Source organism: Haliotis rubra, unplaced genomic scaffold (genome assembly GCF_003918875.1).
Source record: "Haliotis rubra isolate DU_JTF1 unplaced genomic scaffold, ASM391887v1 Scf484, whole genome shotgun sequence".
NCBI classification, from domain to species: domain Eukaryota; kingdom Metazoa; phylum Mollusca; class Gastropoda; order Lepetellida; family Haliotidae; genus Haliotis; species Haliotis rubra.
This window is the reverse complement of record NW_025767173.1, coordinates 655,647-675,444: the sequence shown is the minus strand read 5'-3', so window position 1 is coordinate 675,444 and position 19,798 is coordinate 655,647. Positions and strand designations below refer to the sequence as shown.

Here is a 19,798-nt window from a genome sequence, read left to right as displayed (position 1 = left end):
AATTTCCCTCCCCAGTCAGTTTTACTATTCACGCAGTTTTCTTCATTGGTATTTTCCACAAGGTGTATCCTAGGGATAGGCCCTCAGTGTCTATTTCCCCATATTGAACCCAGCACAGGTTATTCGAATAGATTTGAATTGATTGTTGTTTAACGCCGAACTCAGCAATATTCCGCTATATAACGGCAGTCTGTAAATAATCGAGTCTGGACCAGACAATCCAGTGATTGAGCATCAGTCTACGTACCTTTTGTATTTACTCTTATTTACAGTACAACCAGATTTTATTGAGAATTTAAAGATTGTATTTTTTTATATTTTTATATAAATGTGAATATTAGCAGAACATAACTCCAGATTCAAAGACAGGTGAACAGTTAAGATTTTGTCAAGTCACCATGGGCAGCAATGCACAGGTTTCAATGCGGCGGGGCATACTACTGATCAAAGAAGTTAGAAAGTCGTGGTCCATGCTGTCCCAATATCGGACCACCTCTTCTTTCATTTCAGCAATATTTGTCAGATTTTTCTTATTGACACTTTCCTTCATAAGTCCCCAAACATTTTCTATTGGATTTAGGTCAGGGCTATAGCTTGGCCAATCTAATAATGTCATATTTTGGGTCTGAAACCAGGCCTGTGAATGCTTTGAACGATGTTTTGGGTCGTTGTCTTGCTGGAAAATCCATCAATTTCCATAGAACACGTGAACAGATGGAAGTAAATGTCCCTCGAGAATATCTGTGTACCGCTCACTGTTCATATTCGCTTCAAATACACAGAGGGGCGTTGCCCCTAACACAGATATGACACCCCACACGTTAAATTTCGGACTGTATTTTGGGCGCTGACACAAAGGTTTTTCAGTTTGTTTGGTCCAGAATTTCAGTGTATTAGGAAACAGCCACACAGAACTTTCATCTGAGAAAATCACATTGTCCCAGTTAAAATTTCTATGCTGTAAGCACCAGTTCAACCTTCGCTCCTTTTGTTTTGGTTTCATGATCAGTGATGGAATTCCTCAACTTTTCTGCCAACCCATTGCATGCAGCTCAGTTCTAATTGTCTCCTTACAGACAACCACAGTTCCTCTATCAATCATATCCAGCCTTAAGTTTTCTAAATTTCCTTCGTTTGTTGTTAGAAACAAGAACACCAAGCCGCCTCCTGTCACCGACAGTCACTTTTCTGGGCCTACCTGCGCCTCCCTGGTGCTCAATGCCATATCCATTTGCAATATTTTTCAAAACACGATAAACAGTGGACAAAGGGATGCCTGTTCTACTTGAAATCAATTTAGCTGATCTCATGTCCTTGTTATTATACTCTAAAATCAACTTCCTCTCCTCTAAATCATCCATACTGAGGATCGCTGAAAATGTCGTCTGCTCGCAAGTAAACAAAGGAGGATAACTCTTCACAAACTAATGAAAAAAGATAAACGGAGTTGTCTCTCTTGAATGAAACCAAGCACTTGATAGCTGGTCAAGGTTGTTTATACTAGAAATCCAATTCAACATATTCCTAAAATTCTTAAAAATTCCTGGTCCTAGTGTATATGATCAGTGATCATTGTCGTAAATTGGTAAATTGGGTTTGGTGGTTTTACATTGACGGTTATATATTGACTCAAACGGCCAAAAAACCTGTGATTTTTTGCACAGTAGTGAACGCTTTGGTCCCGCGGCGGATCTGCTCTGTGTGTGTCTCTGTTGCAGAGTGTGAAAAGAAAATGTCTTCAGAAACCCTTATTTGACAAAACGTTATGTGTTTTCTAGCTGTTGATTACTGGCTTCCGGTCTACCTATCGCGTTGTCGGCAGAAAAATGATATATACACAAGCCTTACGTACAGTTGGATTGTAATGATTGTGTAGATTTCATATGAAAATGTTCACACGCAAGTGCGTGTGTGGGAACAATGTTACTAGAATGTTCACACGGTTGTATGTTTCAGTTCGACAGGGCAGATTTCGCCTCGGTTTTTTTCTGACGTTCAATGGTCACATCTATATTGAAGTTCTGGTGGGAACGGTATCTGCTGAATCTTCACACACAAGCAATTGCCGTTATAAATGTATTTCTATTTAAAGGTGATGACGTCATCATGAGCATCAAGTCGTCGGTGGATAATCTATTGAACTTGTCCTCGTCGTTAGCAGGTGCGTGAAGAGTTCTTTGTCCTGTAAGCAGGTGCGTGAATAGTTCTTGTCCTGTAAGCAGGTGCGTGAATAGTTCTTTGTCCTGTAAGCAGGTGCGTCAATGGAGTTTGTACTGTAATCAGGTGCGTGAATAGTTCTTTGTCCTGTGGAAGTCTTTGTCCTGTAAACAGGTGCGTCAACGGAGCTTTGTTCTGTAAGCAGGTGCGTCAATTGAGCTTTGTCCTGTAAGCAGGTGCATGAATGGAGCTTTGTCCTGTAATTAGGTCCGTGAATAGTTGTTTGTCCTATAGGCAAGTGCGTGAATAGTTATTTGTCCTGTTAGCAGGTGCGTGAATAGTTCTTTGTCCTGTAAGCAGGTGCGTCAATGGAGTTTGTACTGTAATCAGGTGCGTGAATAGTTCTTTGTCCTGTAAGCAGGTGCGTCAATGGAGCTTTGTTCTGTAAGCAGGTGCGTCAATTGAGCTTTTTCCTGTAAGCAGGTGCATGAATGGAGCTTTGTCCTGTAATTAGGTCCGTGAATAGTTGTTTGTCCTATAGGCAAGTGCGTGAATAGTTATCTGTCCTGTAAGCAGGTGCGTCAATGGAGCTTTGTCCTGAAAGCAGGTGCGTGAATAGTTCTTATCCTATAGGCAGGTGCGTGAATAGATTTTTGTCCTGTAAGCAGGTGCGTGAATGGAGCTTTGTCCTGTAAGCAGGTGCGTGAATGGAGCTTTTTTCTGTAATCAGGTGCGTAAATAGTTGTTTGTCCTGTAATCAGGTGCGTGAATAGTTCTTTGTCCTGTGAACAGGTGCGTTAATAGTTCTTTGTCTTGTAAGCAGGTGCGTGAATTGAGCTTTGTTCTGTAAGCAGGTGCGTAAATAGTTCTTTGTCCTGTAATCAGGTGCGTGAATAGTTCTTTGTCCTGTGAACAGGTGCGTTAATAGTTCTTTGTCCTGTAAGCAGGTGCGTCAATGGAGCTGCTTTGTCCTGTAAGTAGGTCCATGAATAGTTGTTTGTCCTGTAAGCAGGTGCGTGAATAGTTCTTTGAGCTGTGAGCAGGTGCGTCAATGGAGCTGCTTTGTCCTGTAAGTAGGTCCGTGAATAGTTGTTTGTGTTGTAGGCAAGTGCGTGAATAGTTATTTGTCCTGAAAGCAGGTACGTCAATAGAGCTTTGTCCTGAAAACGGGTGCATGAATAGTTCTTTGTCCTGTAGGCAGATGCGTGAATGGAGCTTTGTCCTGTAAGCAGGTTCGTGAACGGAGCTTTGTCCTGTTAGTAGGTTCGTGAATGGCTCTGTCTCCTGTAAGCAGGTGCGTGAAAAGTTCTTTGTCCTGTAAGCAGGTGCATGAATGGAGCTTTGTCCTGTAAGCAGGTGCGTGAATGGAGCTTTGTCCTGTAAGCAGGTGCGTCAATAGAGCTTTGTCCTGTAAGTAGGTGCGTCAATAGTTCTTTGTCCTGTAAGCAGGTGCGTCAATGGAGCTTTGTCCTGTAAGCAGGTGCGTGAATAGGCCTTTGTCCTAGAAGCAGGTGCGTCAATGGAGCTTTTGTCCTGGAGACAGGTGCGTCAATGGAGCTTTGCCCTGTAAGCAGGTGCGTGAATAGTTCTTTGTCTATTGGCAGGTGCGTGAATAGATTTTTGTCCTGTAAGCAGGTGCGTCAATGGAGCTTTGTCCTGTAAGCAGGTGCGTCAATGGTGCTTTGTCCTGTTAGCAGGTGCGTCAATGGAGCTTTGTCCTGTAAGCAGGTGAGTTGCTTCCCCATGTATGTTACCCTAGGAACAAGATTGGTCTTTTATGATATTACACGCCCATGTCACTCTGAAGCATTTAAGCCAATTCATCCTAGTCTGAGTTATAGATGTGACATATTCTCGATCGGCAGTTCAAGTTAAAATCGTTTGTATAATTATCATGTAAACTGAGATCCTTCCTTTAACGTTTAACACATCCGACGGTAGATTGTACCATAGAGTTATGAAAGTTGGAATAAATGTTCAGTTCTGAAATGTCTTGTATGTTGTTTTGAAATCACCCAGTGAAAAAAATGATACATACTGAAAACAAAAGTAGTTCTAAAGCTGACCCCTGATGTACGCCTGCATTGGAAATGTCTTGAATTAGTGCCCTTGAATCATATTTGTGGTCATATTTTGCTGTGTGAGTTCTGAAGTTAATTGTTTTCCCATATGATTGCATGATATGACAGCATAAATTATATTGTAATTGTATGTGCCATACATAATTTCCATGTTATTTGTATGTTATTGTACATTATGTGTCATACATAAAGTCCATGTTATTCGTTCGATATTTGTCAGGAGTTATCACGTATAACATCAGTGTTTATAATTTCTTTTACAGATGATGTGTCACACATAAAAACAATGGTGAAAGAGAATCAGAAATGTATTCCTGAGATGAAAGGTAACACACTGGATGTAGAGTTCTGCGGATGTCTCTCAATAAATTTGGAAACCTTCCCAAGCAAAAAGGCTAAGGTATCCTTTAAATGTGTGAGGGTCAGTTGGGTAGCCTAGTGCTTCCACCTTTAGATCGTCACGCTGAAGACTGGGTTCGATTCCCCACATGAGTACATTGTGTGAAGCCCGTTTCTAGTGTCCGTGTTATTGTTGGAATATTGCTGAAAGCGGCGCATACAATGTATGTGATTATATGCAGCTCTGGAGTTGTTGGTATGGATGTAGGAGCATAGTTCGTAAATGGCAAGACCTATCATAAATAATAAAGTGACAAATTGTTTACTTTCTTGGCTTACATGAAGGGCTTAACGGGGCTAACATCTGCTTTGTACTTTCATATCGTATTAAGCTGTGAAGCCCAACTGCACTGTAATATTGCATCATTCGGGTAAACAACTCTGTTAAAAGTCCACCTCATTGTATGTTAGCACGACAGCACCAAGCAATCATTAACTTTTGAGCAAACATGTTTCTCCAGTTTTGCAAAGGGCGATGAATGGCATTGTTTATATTCTCTCCCAAAAAAGAAACGCATCATGAAATTAGCAATTTCATGTAGCAATGAATTAAAACGTGATTCATTTTACAAAAGGTTTTGCTCTGTTTAATGAGTCCTATGGTGTTTATGTTTTGAAACATCACAACAAAACGCACCATCCTTAAAATACCCGCATTTAACAGCATGATTTTCAATTTCGGCGTGTAGTGTCACAGAATACACAATTCACATGCAATGCATGTGAACGTTGGGGATCCGATAGTCTCAATGATGGGAATAAAAGGTTGATCGCTGTCTGTCGATTATTCACTGTATTTGGAATATTGTTGACGAACGCAAAATGCCACGTCTAAGTGAAGCCAACCGTCATATCGCCATTGGTTTGCTTGAAGCTGGCCAGTCTCAACGTGCAGTTGCCCGACGCATGAATGTTCACCAAAGCACCATTTCACGGCTCTGGGAGAGATATCGCCGGAAGAATGCGGTAGCAGATGCCCCTCGTAGTGGGCGACCTCGAGCGACCACTGCGGCGCAGGATCGCTACATCCGGGTACATCACCTGCGTCATCGAACAGCTACGGCGACCAGTACCGCTCGACAAATACCCGGATTAAGGAGGCTTTCTGCACAGACCGTCAGGAACAGGTTGAGAGAGGCTGGTTTACGTGCCAGAAGACCTTATTTTGGCCATGTGCTTCGGCAACAACATCGTCGACATCGAGTTCAATGGTGCACCAACGTTCAGGCCTGGAACCTACCGAATTGGCGTAGAATCTGGTTCAGTGATGAATAGCGATTTCTATTGGAACGACGCGATGGCAGAATGCGGGTGTGCAGACGTCGACGTGAACGTTTCGCCGACGCTTGCGTTCCCAAGGTGGACAGATTCGGCCGGGGCAGTGTTATGATGTGGGGAAAAATAACCTGCCGTAGGAGAAGTGATTTGGTGTTGATCCAGGGCAACCTGACAGCTCAACGGTACTGTGACAAAATCCTACGCTCACACCTCCTTCCAATCATTGATCGCCAGAGGGAGTTGTTTCAACAGGACAATGCCAGGCCCCAAACAGCATGTCGCACTAGAGACTTCCCCCCAGAACCACAACATCAATGTGCTCCCCTGGCCCTCAAGATCACCGGACCGATCGAACATCTGTGGGATGCCCTGGACAGACGGGTGCGACGCCGTAACCCTCAGCCCCAGACACTTCAGTAACTCGCACAGGCACTACAGGCAGAGTGGGCTGCGTTTGGGCAACACGAGATTCTGAGATTTATTCGTTCGATGCCGAGGCGATGCCGTGCAGTTCTGGATGCCCACGGTGGTCACACGAGGTATTGACTTCAGCGCCACCACACGTCTCCATGTGACACTCAAACTGACTATCATTCAGTTGGTGCCACAGACGGATAACTCTGCATTCCCAGTGTGCAATTTCGCTATATTTCATTGACTCATAAAGCCTACAAGATGTTACAAAATAAACATAAAAATACAGTTGAAATTCCTATATGCGTTTCTTTTTTGGGAGAGTATATTTGTGCATTTCTGATTTCGCTATGGCAGTGGGTAGTGTTACCGTGTATAGGTAGAAACGTTTTTGAGAGGTATCCAGAAGAGGACAAGTTATACATTGTTGAAAATATTCGGGCATATTTAGGCAGGACTTGGCTCATTAGGGGCATGGAAAACTGTGTCATGAGCTTCAACGGCCACAAAAAGCTGTGTTCAAAGCGCCATCAGTGTGTGACCGAGGTATCGAGATGTATGGTGCCGTTCCACACCACGGTGAGAGATCAGGTTGGGACTCAAACGTCGACGTTAATAAGACTGTAAGCGTCAAAACGAACGTAAAGTCAAACCTGAGATCTCATGGCAGATGTTTTGCTTGTTGTGTAACGCCGCACTCATCAATACTCCTGTCTATATTGGGACAGTCTGTAAATAGGTCTGGATAAGATAATCCAGAGATCAACAGCATGAACATCGACCTTCGCATTTGGGATACGATGACATGTGTCAAGCAAGTCAGCGAGACAGACCACGCGATGCCATTAGTCTACGACAAGCATGGGTTGCTGAAGATCAATTCCAACCCGTATCTTCACGGGTTCATGACAGAATCCCCAGGGCCGGTGGGGTAGCATAGTGGTTAAAGCGTTGGCTCGGGTTCGATTCCCCATATGGGTGGAGAGTGCGAAGCCAATTTCTGGTGTCCCCTGCCGTTATTTGCTGGAATAGTGCTTAAAGCGGCGTAAATCCCAACTCACTCACACTCACTCTTAGAATCCAGGATCGAACTCAACCTAACAAAAATACTAGAACGTGTACTTTACAGGGAAAGAGTAATCCCATGTATACCATATATTACATCTGATCACTTTCAATATGTGTCCGAGAATAGCCACTCCCAAATATCTGCATAAACATATAACGTAAGCCGTAAAAGGTAAAACAGTGATTGACATGCTGTCAATGAACATCAGTGATGACACCCGGTGTTCGTCAAAATGGGAAGCAAAATTTTAACATGTGTTTGTCTTATCCAGTATGCGTCTACAAAACTATGGTGTATACTGGGGATGTCGATGGAGCCGGGACGGATGGGAATGTCATGGTACAACTGATTGGGGAGAAGGGTGCGTCCAAGGAACAGTACCCCGACAGTGCACGGAACGATTTCGAGAGAGGAGCGTAAGTTCAGTATGCAAGTTACTGGATACGATTATTGCCAACACAATGTCGACATACAATATACTCCATTGTGCAGTGTGTGTTTCTGACAGTTTCTTCATGCACATCGGGGTATGTCAGTAACCGTATGTGTGAAACAAATCTGTATATTTAGGTTCTTGTATGACTGTGCGTGTACCACTTTGACTTTCTGGTCCTGCACAAGTAGGTATATGTAGAATCGTATTGTCTTCCAGTGTGGAAGTGTTTGACCTTGACCTTCTGTTTATGTACATCCGGGTATATGTAACACAGTGTGTGACCTACATTACAGATAGAATTGGAGACCAAATTGTTTACAGTATGTCAATTTACCATCGCCATCAACGGTGAAAGCAAGACACTTGCCTTTTTAGTAGCCGATGACTGTGTGTCAATAGGTGTTCACACACTGAGATGTGTACGTAGACTTGATTTCCTTCGTTCCACACACAGTGCAGCCATAAATGTTTATGTGTTGCTAAAATGTTCTCGAAAAATATCATTGTTGTGTTTTAAGGCGGTGTGTTGATAGTGTTTGAACACTAGCGTGTCTACCGGGCAGGAGATATTGTTAACGTGAAGATCAGAACATGTCCCAGGAAAGGTATGGTGGTTAGAACTGATCTCTAGCAACCCATGCTTGTCGTAAGAGGCGACTAAAGGGATCAGGTTTTCAGGTTCACTGACTTGGTTAACACTTGTCATCGTAACCTAAATGCATAGGTCAAAGCTTATGTTGTTGATCACAGGATTGTCTAGTATACTCGAATATCTACAGACGAACACCATATAGCTGGAATATTGTAGAGGCTGGCGTTAAGCGACACACACATATAAACAAGCAGGACACTACTGCGATTTCTGAACAGATTTTATCATATAATATTGACTATTACACAAGCTGTCAGCAACGTTTATCATTCTAAACGATGATTGGGGTCACATATGGAATTTGCGCGATATTTGCCAGGCTGCTCAAAACAAAAGGTTATGTTTTCACTCATTAACTAATCCAACTGTGTGGACACAGATGACACGAGCACACATCCACTTGGTATCTTCGTGATATGCGGATGCAGTGTTAAAAGGCAAAGTAAGGCTGCTGGAATAATCCATTAGTCTGAGTAATAAGTACGAGTTAACTGTATTGTGTAGATTAGCAATAATTTGTGTGCAGAGCTGACCCATTCTTTCTGGAACTGACGCCACTCGGCACTTTGACAGAAGCCAAAGTCAATCGTACTTCGCAAAAACCGTGGTTCCTGGAAAAGGTAAGGACGTGTTGACGTCTCCTCATTCCTTCTCATCAAAGCCTTGCCCCACAGCATTATACTACTAGACGTTTGATAGGGATATGCCTCTGGTCAGTCATGTGACACGTGTTAGAGACAACCATTCACTCGGTGACATCATCTGGGTTTTGGCAGGGGTACTACCCCTTATGCCTTGCCAGTCCCTCTCGGGTATACGTGAATGAGGGAAGGTTATGACCGTTTGGAAACGAATTTCATTTACATGACGACATTTCAGCTTTATGTGGTGGAAAATCCGAAACTATTCTGTTCTGAGATGTTGAAAGATTGGTAGAAACCACGAGAACGGGTATAGTACTGACCAACGATTACGTCATGAAATCATAGAGTAGGTCACTGAAGTTTGGATTCACCATGCTTTGTTTCAGATAGTGGTGAAAAAAGTCAATTTTCCGGAGACCTATACTTTCCATTATAACAACTGGGTTAATGGCATGGTTCGAATCCTTGCAAGTTCTGAGGTGAGCCTATTTCAATGACAAGCTGGTATATCTATGATTTAAACCTAACCTATATAGAAACAAGTGAGAAACAAACGAACCAATACAATAGCTTCGTTTTGGAAGTTACGCAGCGTTTTGACAGACATTTGCCTTTAGAGTTTGCTTGGAACTTCTGTATTGCATATATTTGTAGATACATTTGACCATATTTTCACTGCCTCTTAGAAATAACAACATTTATTGTTTCTTTTCAGTAACAGTACATACAAGTGACAGGACACCCTGTCACCTGTTCAGCAGCACAGATCGTCTGGAAATCTAATGTTTGTCAAATATTGATAAAATACAATGTACTGCTCCAGAAGAACTGTTTTCTGTTTTGATTTCGTTTACACAAAGAAACATCACTGAGACATTTGTGTATTTCGTATTTGTTTCTGTCTCAGACACTTGTATAACCTGGCTGCCGTACTTGGAAAATCTGAACATTACATAAAATCATCACAAGGAATCAAATGTTTCTTTAAAGAATATAATGTTCTCATGGAAACGAATAAGGGAACACATGAAAGTATAAATGTTCCTTTATTTATTTCCAGAATTTCACTCACAGTACCTTGTGAAGACACCTGGTAATTCAAATAGCAATTTCATGTAGCAATGAATTTAAACGTGATTCATTTTACAAAAGGTTTTACTCTGTTTATGAGTCCTATGGTGTTTATGTTTTGAAACATCACAACAAAACGCACCATCCGTAAAATACCCGTATTTAACAGCATGATTTTCAATTTCGGCGTGTAGTGTCACAGAATACACAATTCACATGCAATGCACGTGAACGTTAGGGATCAGATAGTCTCAATGATAGGTAAATAAGGTTGATCGCTGTCTGTCGAATATTCACTGTATTTGGAATATTGTTGACGAATGCAAAATGCCACGCCTAAGTGAAGCCAACCGTCATATCGCCATTGGTTTTGCTTGAAGCTGGCCAGTCTCAACGTGCAGTTGCCCGACGCATGAATGTTCACCAAAGCACCATTTCACGGCTCTGGGAGAGATATCGCCGGAAGAATGCGGTAGCAGATGCCCCTCGTAGTGGGCGACCTCGAGCAACCACAGCGGCGCAGGATCGCTACATCGGGGTACATCACCTGAGTCATCGAACAGCTACGGCGACCAGTACCGCTCGACAAATACCCGGATTGAGGGGCTTTCTGCACAGACCGTCAGGAACAGGTTGAGAATTCTGGTTTACGTGCCAGAAGACCTCATTTTGGCCCTGTGCTTCGACAGCAACATCGTCGACATCGAGTTCAATGGTGCACCAACGTTCAGGCCTGGAACCTACCGAATTGGCGTAGAATCTTGTTCAGTGATGAATCACGATTTCTATTGAAACCATGCTATGGATGAATGCGGGTGTACAGACGTCGACGTGAACGTTTCGCCGACGCTTGCGTTCCCAAGGTGGACAGATTCGACCGGAGCAGTGTTATGATGTGGGGAAAATCACCTGCTGTAGGAGAAGTGATTTTGGTGATGATCCAGGGCAACTTGACAGCTCAACGGTACTTTGACGAAATCCTACGCTCACACCTCCTTCCAAACATTGATCGCCAGAGGGAGTTGTTTCAACAGGACAATGCCAGGCCCCAAACAGCATGTCACACAAGAGACTTCCTCCAGAACCACAACATCAATGTGCTCCCCTGGCCCTCAAGATCACCGGACTTAAACCCAATCGAACATCTGTGGGATGCCCTGGACAGACGGGTGCGACGCCGTAACCCTCAGTCCCAGACACTTCAACAACTCGCACAGGCACTACAGGCAGAGTGGGTTGCGATTGGGCAACACGAGATTCTGAGATTTATTCGTTCGATGCCGAGGCGATGCCGTGCAGTTATGAATGCCCACGGTGGTCACACGAGGTATTGACTTCAGCGCCACCACACGTCTCCATGTGACACCTCAACCTGACTTTCTTCGAGTCGGTGCCAAAGACGGATAAGTCTGCATTCCCAGTGTGCAATTTCGCTATATTTCATTGACTCATAAAGCCTACAAGATGTTTCAAAATAAACATAAAATACAGTTGAAATTCCTATATGCGTTTCTTTATTGGGAGAGTATATTTTCATATAATGTTGGGAAATTGCCAGTCTATGTGCATAACGAGCAATTCTGAGAGTTCGACAGTCCAAATTATTATTTTAGTCTTTATACAGGCGGTATGCTCTTGACAAAGCATCTGCAATACACATCCCGTTTACTGGAAAGTGTTTCAACTTATATTTCTGCAATCCTATTCACTGAAATATTTGAGGAGCTGAAACTAATATTGTTTTCAGTATATATTCCAGTTGTGTATGATCTGCTTCTATTTCTATTTCTTGCCCACAAGTGTATCGATGAAATCTTTCCAAACCGAAAAATACTGCCCTAATATAAGGACCTACTCGTTGATTCTGAGTCACTAGCAATTGGTTTACCCCTCTTGCATCACTACTGCTCCTGTTTCTGACTTTGATGCAACATAGCTGATGTTTATTCGTTCATTGGCGTTGCGGACATTCAGCACTAACCCCTCCCTCTCTTGTCAATAGCCTGTTGATCTGTTCAAATGACTTTTATTGCGGATATGCCATGTTTGCATTCTCAGTTATTCATGGTTCTGCTCTGACAAATATACAACGAACTTGGCATGATAACACACTCACCATAACGTCTCAGAACACCATTCTAGTCAGTAGGCGTTGTCCTAGTTACTTCCACCACGTCTGGGTCGGGTTTACCTCAATCGGATGAAAGAATATGACCAATAATCTAGTAAATTCACCCACATAGTTTTTCTTCATTCAATATCAGGTGAATATCATTATATCGGATCATGCAAGTTCTAAGATTATCTGTATGTTATACCCCTAATCAAGATATAACCTATACATGTCACCACCCCTGCTAGACCACGAAAGGGTTCATCCGCTTGTGGGACACTGAGTGTGCCGATCTGATTCCAAATGGATGACTGTGTGGCGTGTCCGTCTTGCCCGACCCTAGCATGACGGTGTGGTGCGACATGGTTCGACGTTTTGGGTATCATGGTAAATCATCTGGTAAAGACAAGGACCAGTCTCGTGAAACTGAAGCAAGCACATTATTGGTTGTAGTGAGTGACTGTAGTTTTACGCCGCTTTTAGCAACGCCACGGCGGGGGGCACCAGAAATGGTCTTCATGCATTTATTGGTTTTAAAACATATAGATAGCCACCTGTTAACTTTGATGGACGAGTTATCACAAGGAGTCCAACAAAATATGATTAGTAATAATTATAATACAATGAAAGGTTATCATACGAGTGCGAAGAGTTGGGATAGCCTAATGGTTTAAGCGTTCGCTAGTAACGGGTTCGATTCACCACAAGGACATAAAGCCCATTCTGGTGTTTCCTGACGTGCTGTTGCTGGTGTATTGCTAAAAGCGTGTAATACCCAACTCACTCATACGACCACAGGTGACGTCAGAAATATATGTGGATTGTCACGTTTGAAATGTTATGTGCTGTTAATTGTCACCAGTTTTGAAGTATTCTGTTCTATCCTCTTCCAAACTAAAAATGACTGACTGATTGGAGTTTGGTTTTACGCCGCTTGTAGCAATATTCAGCAATAACGGCGGGGAACCAAATCTTAACCATAATGCCACATGTGGGGAATGGCCTTCGGCGTGACGAGGGATTTACCCACCGCCCCAAACACAACCAGGGTGGAAATTTAGTGGGGAGGTACCGGGACCGGTGTGGTGAGGATGCTACGTGTTGATATCCAAGTCGAAACAATAAGTTAACCCAGAAATCTGCAAGAGAATTCAGTGTGATATCAACGCAAAAAAAAAGAAAAATGATTTTCAATTAAATTTTACAATAAACTGTGTTAGGGTAAGGTCTAGCTTCTGGGTTTATTATCAATGCGAATACGAGCTTCTACTTCAGATCATGAGTATATCATTGACGTAACGATGCATAACTGTATTACTTTGGTATAGCTGGAATATTGCGGTATTGCTGGAATATTGCATTAATATTGCTGGAATAGTGCGTGCGGCGTTAAACAACAAACCAAACTAACTGAAATGAAGATGCCCCTAGTTCTCGGGTGTGTTGATGGAAGCAAACACGGCCAACGCTTTTACCACTAGGCTACCCCACCGCCCCCTTAACTCAAGGATCAGAAATAAAAATTCATTAGATCATCACAAATAATGTAACATAAGAAATACTAGGCCTTTAAAATCGTTTAATGTAGGCACAGTCGTGACCAACTCGTGTTATTTCGGGACAGGCCGAATGGAGGTTACGGAAAGTGGCGAGTGGTGACGAATGATGTAGGCAGTGAAAAGCAATTTCTTCTCGAGATCACATCTCTCTGAATTTCCCCTATTGTTTCAATAGATTTCAAGTACCTCTTTTGGGGTGAGGTTAGGTGGAATGAGGTCTGACCTCTCATTCGAGATTTTTTCAATGATACAGAGACATGCAGGTGTGCGTAGTAGCAGCAGCAGTAGTAGTAGTCGGTTTAAAAGTTTAGAAAATCTAGCCAATCACTGGCGTATGTTTATAAATTGAACCAAACAAATCCCATTATGCTTTCAATCTCGCCCAATCACTGCCATATTAACTGCCCAAAGCTACGAATATAGTTTTTTAACACAAACCATTTTGACAGGTAATTGAAAGTTTTTTCAGCAGAATTCGATTTCGACTTACCCAAACCTCAGTTCATATTTACTGCGAATATCAGGCAATCGATCCCGGCCATCTGTCCCAGATTGGAAGATAATCAGCTGTGTAACAATGTCACGAACTAACTTGGTCGCCCACAGAGTCTGCTTATGGCTTGGTCGGAAACGTACAGTGGGAATTGGTTTGTGTTTCCTTGCTTTAATTTATGATTATATAATTACTGTTAATTAGCATGTGTTAAGTAAATCTGGCACCGTGACACACATTGACCCATGGCCCTGAAGGTGGCGAGCGCACACCTTAACCACTGTGCTACCTTTCCAAGACCTCATGGAGTAGCTTGTACAACACGAATGATGACACCCTCCCCCCACAAACAAAAATAACAAAAATAAAAATAAATAAATAAATAAAAATAATTTTAATAAATAAATAAATAAATAAATAAATAAATAAATAAATAAATAAAAACAAATAATACCCCTCCACACACACACCCACACACACACACACACACGCACACACACGAATCGAATCCCAGATTCACCATGAACCTATTCAGGGTTTCAACAGAGTGATATATGTCGGAGCGCTAATGTCTTACAGTGGTGCCATGCTTGTGTTCCTGCTGCGGGGCGATGGGGTAGCCTAGTTCGACAACCCACATGGGTACAATGTGTATATCCCCTTCTGGTGTCCCCCACCATGATATAGCTGGAATATTGCTAAAGGTGGCGTACAACTAAACTCACTCACTTACTCACTGTACCTGCTGCACGACCTTGTATTTTCGTTTGTCTATCTCACAGTCCCTGAACCATATCATTTTGCCTTCTGCCTAACCCTTTCTGCAATGCTAAGGCCTTAAATGAAGCAAGTATATAATTCCTCAGGTTTTGAATCCACCTGGGGTTCCTTTTCAGTTTGAAAGGATTTTTCTGTTTTTTATATATCAAAATTATATATATTCAGAGACTGAGCGTTAGTCTGTAGATTGATATGCGTACGAGAATTATAGTCAGAGCTTCCCATGCTACTGAGAACAATCTCCATGAATGCCCCTTTTCTGAAAAACGAACACATACAAGACAATCCCATTCTCTGATGACCCAAGCGGACAAGGTGAGGACATGGTGACGCAGCTAGGTGTTAATGGCCTACAAAAAATTGTCATTTTTTCCCCTAAATTCCTTGTCACAAGTGCATTCAAAGTGGATTTGTCAAGCGGCGGTGATCAAAGAAACTGTGTAAACCATCAGACTGCACTTAGGAAGTACTTTTTATGACAGCGACAAAACCCTTCCACATCCACTGGTATTTGTCGATTGTACAATACCCACTATATCGTGAACATCTGTTTATGAATCACTATCAGAGAGGGATGACACAAGGTGCTCGTGCTGTGATTAATTTAGAAACAGGGAATTGTATACAAAAATCCAAATGTCTACCAAAAAGGTGTTTTTAAAGCTTAACTAATGCCTTGGATGTGGTCACCTTGATCGAACAACTCCTGAACAAGAGTAGTATGTCGCCTTAAAACCTTGATTCACTCCTCATGTCATACGTCCCAGTGGTTAAAGCGTCCATTCGTCACGCTGAAGACCCTGGTTCGACTCCCCATATGGGTACAATGGGTACAGTGTCCGGTGTCCCACGCCGTGATATTGCTGGAATATTGCTAAAGGCGGCGTAAAACCATACACACTCACTGATATAGCGTTGTGAAGAGTCTGCTGTGTCACTCCCAATATATCCAAACCCGCTCAGGGCCTAAATATGAAACACGCGAGTCTGTCTCACCTGTCTCCTTTGTTTCAAGTATTAGGGGGTAAATCAGAGGAAAGATATAATTGATGATTATTGATTTATCAGATCCTCGATATTCAAGTTAGCATCTTCGCCTTAGGGCCAAGGATTGCCTTATTTGGATTTTGCCCACCCAGACAGAAATTCTGATTCACGACCATAACGAAACAGATCCATTGGTGTCCATGGAGACGCCAACTTCTTGTCTAAATGTTCTATCCCCATACTTTTCAAGTCTAGTCAAGAGTTTGACACCCTGAAGTCCCGGTAAACTTCAGTCACATCTCCGCAAGGTCTGAAGAAAGATACCTAAGGATATCTATGATCATCACGTTTATTAAAATACCCCTGAAGTTTTGCCTTACATTTGCTATGTGGGGTAGTGGTGTATAAAGTACATAGATAATACAAGGATAACAACTGAGTATTTATTATCAGTGGTTAACGCCGTTGGGTACAGTTGTATCAAAATGTTATCATTTATACGACGACGTGACGCCCATTAGATAGCAGCATACTCTTGCATTTCAAATTAACAGAATCACACGATTCAAAAAACAAGGACATTTGGTCAAGAAGTTGAACTTAAGCCTCATTCAATAACCATCAAATAGCCAATTCCCTCGAATCTTTGAAGCGCACAGGTATCATAGTTATATTTGTATATCCGAAGCCAGCTTTTTCTGTGAACTTAATTAAAACAGAACGCAGCTCTTCTGGACCAGTGCATTGTATTTGTAACAGTATTTGACAAATATCAGTTTCCCAAACTGAGCATGACCGATCTGCATGCTGGTCTCGTCATCATGGCAATCATGCACTGTTACTGAAAAGGAATAATAGAATGCAAATACTGCGCTGCTTAATTACAAAATGTCTTTGTGCTTTTGTTCATCAAAGATTCTTGTCTATATTAGCATTAACGGTAGTTATAACAGGGTTTCTTTTGTAGAAAGTGAATGCCATTGTGAAATATTTGCGTCAGGAGATGCTTTCGGTCTTACAGCCCTTTTTGGTATGATCCTATCTTTAATGTCGGTTTTATGTAACAAATATATACCGAGCAGAGCATGGAATGGTTAATACATTGAATAAAGGCTCACCTCAGAACTTGGAAAGATTCGAACGGTGCCATTTAGCCAGTTGTTATGATGGAAAGTATAGGTCTCCAGCAAATTCGCCTTATTTACCACAATCTGAAACACAGCATGGTGAATCCAAACGTCAGTGACCTCCTATTCAGAGGAGAGGTATGATTTCATGACGTAATCGTTGGTCAGTACTAGACCTGTTCTAGTGGTTTCTACCAATCTTGTAACATCTGAGAAATGTGTAGTTCTGGATTTCCCACCACATAAAAGCTGACACGTCGTCATGTAAGTGAAATACGTTTCCAAACGGTCATAACCTTCCCTCATTCACATACAACCGAGAGGAGCTGGCAAGGCATGAATGATAGTTACCTTGCCCAAACCCAGATGATGTCACCGAGTGAATGCTGTCCCCAACACGTGTCACATATCCCTATCAAACGTCTAGTAGTGTAATGCTGCGGGGCAAGGCTTTGATGAGAGGAGTCGTCAATAGGTCCTTACCATTCATGTTTGACAACCGTACAAGAATCTGTATCGAAACGTCGCACTCACGAATAAAAGACGTTGTTATCCATAAAGTCTGTTCTCTGTAAGGTCCTTACCTTGTCCAGGAACCAGGCGTTTTGCTCACTGCAGTTGACTTTAATCTCTGTCAAAGTGCCCAGTGGCGTCAGTGCTAGAAGAAAGGAGTCAACTCTGAAAACACAATCGTCACAAATCAACATATATACTGAAAGCCATTTAACGCGGACTTATTACTGAAGCGTTAATTTGCGTTCAACACAGAACACGCATACCACATAGATTACAAGTAGGTGTGTGCTGGTGTCCTGAAGGTGGACATACTGTTGGATTCGTAGATAAGTGAAAATATAACCTATTGTTGTGAACAGCCTGACAGTTATCGTACAAATACCATATGTACACCGCTCATCGTCTTGGAAGATTAGCATTATTAAAGCTGCCAAAAGTTTGCTAATAGGTAAGATTAGATTATCAGATTTCTTAAAAATATTTAAAAAATCGCAGTCGTTTATTTCTTCCACCTACTTTTACTTCGGTTATGTTCACAATTTCCAAGCCACAATTGCTTTCCACAATTTGATCCAGCTTCTTGAGAAACATCTTACTTGGTGATTCAGGATGATATTTTACCACATGAGTGATTGTACTCTCTGTAGCTCTATCCCGTGATCAACCACATTAGCATCGATCTACGTAACTGGGATACGATGACATGTGTCAACCAAGTCAACGAACCTGACCAACCGATCCCGCTAGTCGCCACTTACGACAAGCATGGGTTACTGAATACCAAGGAAGAGGTAGGTATAAAGACGTACTCGTGTTTAAACATTAACAAAATACTTTCTGAAAACTCAGCAGTTACAGGTTTCGAGTAGGTTTAGTGACACATATACATTTATTGCCATGTCCATGTCATGTGTTGAACATGATAAAATCTGCTTCAACATCTCAGTGTGGGAAGTCAGCGGGCAGCGTAAACAACCAGGAACATCAAGTCATTGACAACTCTAAAGAGGTTGAGGGGATAAAATGTCTAACCTAGAGGTCACCCTGAACGTCGATTGCGTTGGTAAACTGGCATACTATAAATAATTTGAGCAGCAACATACTCCGTCTCTATCTAAAGTTGTAAGCTGCACGCTGTGTTAAACACACCTGAATCTTCATGAACTGAACGTCAAACATATTCAAACATGGAAATATGGAAAATATACATTGACACATTGGAATATGGAACGTATAGTTGTGCATATGCCTACTCGTGTAGGACCATAAAGTAATACACACACAGTCGTACAAGAAACTAACTATACTGTCCCCGATTTCTTGAAACAAACAGTCTGAGGTTTTGACTTAAGTCAGAGTTTTTACTCAAATTTGAGAAAACACAGGAAAATGTGTTTCCCAGAAAAAAACTGAAATCAATATTAAACTCAAACATAGTAGACAATTTGAGTTTGGTGGATAGATTACTTAAGTTGTTTCGCATTTTTCTATTTAAAAAATGCAGTTGAGTTAAAAATTCAGCTGTTTCAAATTGTCAAACTCAGTTTGAAATTTGAGTAAAAACTTAAGTTTGTTTCGAGAAATCGGGGCCTGTTCTCCACATACCGCGATGTGCATGAACGGATTGTCAGGGACACACACTACACAGTAGAGCATGTTGTATGTCGACATTGTGTTGGCAATAATCGTATCCAGTAACTTGCATACTGAACTTACGATCCTCTCTCGAAATCGTCCCGTGCACTGTCGGGGTACTGTTCCTTGGACGCACCCTGCTCCCCAATCAGTTGTACCATGACATATTCATCCGTCCCGGCTCCATGGACATCCCCAGTATACACCGTCATATTGTAGACTCCCCCTGGGCAACACTAACACATGTTAAAATCTGGCTTTTCTTTTTCGCGAACACCGGGTGTCATCACTGATGTTCATTGATCATTGTATATCATTTCCATTATTATTTTACCGTTTACGGTATATGCAATATGTTTGTGTAGATATAAGGGACTGGCTATTCAA

General features: G+C 42.0%; 1 protein-coding gene and 1 long non-coding RNA gene across 2 annotated transcripts; one reads left to right on the top strand and one right to left on the bottom strand.

Annotated features, from left to right (window-relative positions):
* The first annotated feature begins 4,506 nt into the window (after positions 1–4,506).
* On the top strand, positions 4,507–9,931 carry LOC124291184 (lipoxygenase homology domain-containing protein 1-like). The gene is made up of 5 exons (XM_046728118.1): positions 4,507–4,564; positions 7,670–7,814; positions 9,013–9,106; positions 9,517–9,609; positions 9,846–9,931. Exons 1-5 carry the CDS (start codon positions 4,525–4,527, stop codon positions 9,846–9,848), a joined length of 375 nt encoding a protein of 124 aa, XP_046584074.1. The 5' UTR covers positions 4,507–4,524; the 3' UTR covers positions 9,849–9,931.
* A 6,931-nt stretch (positions 9,932–16,862) lies between these two features.
* On the bottom strand, positions 16,863–19,555 carry LOC124291180. The gene is made up of 4 exons (XR_006902157.1): positions 19,493–19,555; positions 17,845–17,938; positions 17,252–17,344; positions 16,863–16,974 (listed from the first exon to the last, which is right to left on the bottom strand). It is a non-coding gene; the product is annotated as an uncharacterized LOC124291180 (long non-coding RNA).
* Between the last annotated feature and the right edge of the window lie 243 nt (positions 19,556–19,798).

Coding starts and splice junctions, on each gene's coding strand:
- LOC124291184 (XM_046728118.1), top strand. CDS start 4,525: ATGGTGAAAGAGAATCAGAAATGTATTCCTGAGATGAAAG. Junction 7,815..9,012: donor AACGATTTCGAGAGAGGAGC/GTAAGTTCAGTA, acceptor ATTTGTGTGCAG/AGCTGACCCATTCTTTCTGG. Junction 9,107..9,516: donor AACCGTGGTTCCTGGAAAAG/GTAAGGACGTGT, acceptor GCTTTGTTTCAG/ATAGTGGTGAAAAAAGTCAA.